At 40.6% G+C, this 4950-nt stretch overlaps 1 protein-coding gene across 1 annotated transcript in view; it reads right to left on the bottom strand.

Moving 5' to 3' along the window:
• Positions 1-4950, bottom strand: part of LOC101850619 (flavin-containing monooxygenase FMO GS-OX-like 4) — a gene marked incomplete in the record, with an annotated part of 64880 nt that overhangs the window by 2968 nt on the left and 56962 nt on the right. The window contains 2 exon segments of the mRNA XM_035971587.1: positions 854-951; positions 3891-4131. Of these exon segments, the coding sequence (XP_035827480.1) occupies positions 854-951; positions 3891-4131 (339 nt within the window).

The following is a 4950-nucleotide window of genomic DNA, read 5'->3' as shown; positions in this document are numbered from 1 at the left end:
ACGTCTATGGGTGAATTTGACTGCGGCAATGTTTAAAAATTAGGAAGGGAAGCAGTGATTATTTGATTATACAGACGCTTCGCCTCTGTCTCCTTGTACGGTTCCTTGTAGGATTGTTTTGGCAAGTCCTGTGCATCTTGTGACATGCCCCTTACCATTTTAATTTTCGTCTCTTCACTGTGGCCAGTAGATCTTCATGCTGCCCCATGAATATGGTGAAAATGGTGAAATGGTATGGGTTTAAAGCCCCTATCAACACTATTAGGTTATTTAAGGGGCAGGACCTCATAGTTTAACGCCCGTCTCCGATAGGACCGAGCCAAGTGGGAAGTTCGTGTAAAGTGTCTTTCCCAAGGACAAAACGTCGGACCGAGCTGAGGCTCGAACTCCGAACCCGCAATCTCACGATTACGAGTCCGGTAGCCTAACCACTTGGCCACCGACGCCACCCATGAATATGGGGCTAAGCACATCTAAAAGCCTAGTTTTTTATGACTCGTACTTTCACTAACAAGGTGACGTCTCAGAAAATCTCACACCAGCAAACCATTTTCTGGTCGTCAAGACGCCTCGACCCCCCCCCCCTCCCCCCTCCACTACTTTCCTCCTTGAAAAAAAAGGAAGCAAAAAAATTATTTTAAAAAAATCCATCTAAATCTTTAAAAAAATCTCCAACCAACAAAGCAAACCCACCTGGAAATACAAAACCACAAAGGTAAATAATCAAACATCAATTAAAAAGCAAAAACACCCCCCCCCCCTCCTAAAAAAAGGGAAAAAGGTTCAAAACAAACAAAGAATCCAAATCTAAAAAGAGAAGAATGTGACGATGTGTGCTATTTTGTAGGCCTACCTCGGCGGCAACCCGCGCTCCAGTCTCGTCCTGTAGTCTGTCTCTGTTTCTTCATCCATTTCTAATTTCGAAGGAAGCACCAACCGACCATCCAGCACCTAGAACGAGCCACATTGAATATTATTGTGACATATAATTATAATATTAATGGTTATATTTTGTTTAATAATAATAATAATAATAATAATAATAATAATAATAATAATAATAATAATAATAATAATAATAATGATAATAATAATGATAATACTGTCGATACATACATAAAGACAACAACAACAACAAAAACAACAACAACAACAACACAACCACCACCACCAACAACAACAACAGTAACAACAACAACAATAACAACAACAATAATACATAAAAAATGGTAATAATAATATAACAACAACAACAATAATACATCTAATGTTAATAATAATAATTTTAAAAAGTAATAATATATAATAGTAATAATAGTAATAATAGTAATAATAGAAACAATAATAATGATAATAATGATAATAATAATATTAATGATGATGATGATGATGATGATGATGATGATGATGATGATGATGATGATGATGATGATTAAAAAAAAAATTGAATAGCATTTGCGGGTAGCGAAAATTTCCGCTCAACAGCAAGCTCTATGCACTTTACAATCTATGCTATTATCCTGGCTGATTTGATAGGATTCTGAAACTGTTTTAACTTCCTTGGAAGCATACATCGGAAGCTGTCGTTTTGCAGGCGTAAAAGCACTATCATTCTGACAATATCTTTCGCTGTCAGCTGGGTTAATTTACGAAAATGCGTGTAAAATGAACCAATGCCGGGACCGAGCTGAGGCTCGAACACCTGAACCTCGCGATAACGGGTCCGGAAGCTTGACCGCTCCGCGACTACAAACGCCACAAATACATAATTTTAAAGATCACGATGGGTGGCTGGGGGGCTCTCGTGGCCTATAGGTCAAGGTGCTGACCTCTCATTCAAAGGTCCCGAGTTCGAATCCGGGTAGCGAACGAAACATTTTCGTCTCTAAAATTGTCTCCTTTCACATTCTTTCTTGTTCTCTAGCAATGTTCTGACGTCTGCTTCTGTCTCCTCTTTCTGCCTCCACCCCCTCACCTCCTTTGTCCCCTCCTCTGGGCGCCTGACTCTTTTTGCAACCTTTCTACTCCTTGGCTCCTTCTTAATGCTGTCTTTCAGCCACACCCCTGATCTTCTGGTAGGAAAGATCTACACGTCCTAGCCTTCTCGAACAAGGGAGAAAAATCTTGGAGTGCCCGTGTCCAAGTGGAGCACGTTTAAGATCCCTTGGTAGTCTAAAATCGATAAGAGTAGGCTTCGGCAGCCACCCGCGGAAAATTCAACGGTTCCTACCAACTGGAAAAGTTTAAAGTGTCCCGCGCGCTCATATGACCTTAAGCAGTTGCGAGCGCCGTAAAACACTTACCCCAAAAAAGGGGGAAAAAGGGTGGCTGGAGTGTGCCATTAGTAGGTTCTACATCTCTACCCTCCCTTCTGTTTGTCTTGCTTTCTTTGCTGAGCTAAATGACTGTTTTGCGTGCTATGCTTCTCGCTACCCAAGCTGCCGAACAAACACTAATCTATATAAACTTAAAAAAAGAAATTGACTTAAAAAGAAATAGAATAAACAACCACCAACATTATTCTGAGGTGAAAATATCGTAGTGAAGTTTGATACACACTGAGCTGACGGTGAAATAATAGGTTCACGCGTGACTATGTTCATGAAAATGAAAACAAGTGAAAAGATTTAGAGATAAAAACCTATTTCGCGGGTAAACTTTTTTTCAATTTCTCTGGGGTTAAAATCTTACGAGAGCTCTGCCTTCGACGTGTTCGGAGTGAGAAAAAAAAACAACAACCCCAAAACAAAAAACTCAAGGACAGTAAAAGCAAAAAGAAGCTGTCATCCACGATTCATTTAATCGGTTTGGAGTGTCCTTTTCCGACACCTCAACAGACATCTTGACAACACGTATGACACTTATTGATAGCCTATTATCACATGATTCAAAGAGTGCATGCCTGTTCCCACAACCAACAAGACGTATACGGGCATTCTGATTCCTGACTTACATATTATTTTTGTCATCTTTTCAAATATACCTTTTATTTCTAGTGGCGTCGGTGACCGGACCCATAATCGTGAGTTTGGGGATTCGGAGGTTCGAGCGTCAGCTTTGTCCGACGTTGAATCCTTGGGAAAGGCATATTAAACACATTTCCCTTTTAGCTCATTCTTTCGGAAATGGACATTAAACTCGGGGCGTTAATGTTAAACCAATACCATTCAACAATTTCACCGTCTATTTCTTCCATATAAATCCATCGGGGTCTGAGGTGTAATAATTCGGCTCGTCGCCGATGTACTCAGTGCTGATCTCTACCACCAAAGGATGAAAGGGGTGCATTATATAACTATGAAAACTGAGCTCTGAAAGGCAATCAGCCGAATGCTATCCAAGACAGCGGCCTGAAAACCAAACGTGGCAAAATGCGGAAATTCATGGTTCATCTTTGTCTACATATTCTATCCAAAATGATCGCTATGTCAGCGCCAATAGGCTTGCATTCCTTGCTGTTGTCCTGAGCTCAGTACTGCTATACGGCGAAACGGTAGACTGACGGTTATTAAGTGGGTGAATTGTGGACAATGAAATAAAGAGAAGCAAGACTAAATAGCTTTGTCGTATTGCTGAGGAAGGGTTTTCTTTATATCATTGCTCACAGTTCACTGACAAAACTAGGTTGGCTAACTGTTTTGTGGTACTAAGTTAACTCCTTGATGTTGGTCAAATGGAGTTTGTTGTAACAGAGGGTTCTTTTTATTCCGAAAAAGTTACAAATATTGCGCTCGACAAAAGTTACATCTTTGTATTCTCACAGGGAGCCGAACAATTGCTCGTCTTGGTCATTGTGAATGGTTAATCCCGAGAAGACACAAGAGAGAAATGAAATGTCAGATAAATCTCCTGTCCTATGATAATAATAATATTGTTTGTCAGTAGTTTACCTTCAGGGAGAACTGTATTTGTGCATCAAACTGGGGGAACGGACAGATGGGCTTGCACATTCCAATGAAGAACATGGTCGGGTAAGTAGTGTGTACAAGATGCTTATACAAGGGCACGATTCGACCTTCTTCTATTTGAACTCCGCATTCTGGTTCCAGGAAGTTAAAACTGTACAAATAGCCGGTACAAAATAGAATGGCGTCGCATTCGATTTCTCGACCATTTGACAGTCGAACTGAACTGAAAAAAAGCACACATACATACGTTGAGTTGTTATATATGGCGAGATTCCTCCGTGGAAGTAAACTAAGATTAGCTAGCTGTCTTCAGTTACAGACAAAACACGCCTATATAAGTAGAAGACAAACAAGCAACAACAACAACCACACTTAAAAGGAGAAAAATGCGAATTACAGTAAATTGAGCAATGGGTCGAGTTGGCAGCTTGGGAAGAAATGCTTACTGAGACCTCTGTAGGAATCACATATTTGTTTTTGTTAGACCAGTGACACCCTATGCTAGTCATAATAATATAACAGACGACTGCCCGTCGTACAAAGCCATGCAAACGCAGTCAACCACTGCACTTAATTGAGCACGACACCTTACCCGGGCGTGATCAAAAGTTTGAATTTCACTCACATTAACAAAAATTTCAACCCAATGGCTATCGTCCGTTTCCACAACATCCCAGGATGCAGGGATTACTTATTTCCTGGTTGGAGCAAGGAAGAGCTTGGTCTTGGCACACTGTCTTTTACTGTCGTTTAGATCAGCGAGTCTCATACTCCCCCCCCCCTCCCTCCAATCCAAACATTTTTTAAAGTGGCGGGCTGGCAATGACAGGCAGGATCAGAGCAGTCGCCCCCCAAAAAAACAACAACAACCCCCAAACAAAACAAAACAACAACAACAAACAAACAAACAACAACAACAACAATAACAACAACAACAACAACCCAAACAAAACAAACAAAACAAAGCCAAAAAAGAACCCACGAAAAAAATCAGAAAAAAGCAGCACTCTCTCTCTCTCCCTCTCTCTCTCTCTCTCTCTCT

This window comes from Aplysia californica, unplaced genomic scaffold (genome assembly GCF_000002075.1).
Source record: "Aplysia californica isolate F4 #8 unplaced genomic scaffold, AplCal3.0 scaffold00018, whole genome shotgun sequence".
Lineage (NCBI taxonomy): Eukaryota > Metazoa > Mollusca > Gastropoda > Aplysiida > Aplysiidae > Aplysia > Aplysia californica.
The sequence above is the reverse complement of the archived record's forward strand: the minus strand, read 5'-3'. Positions and strand labels throughout refer to the sequence as shown.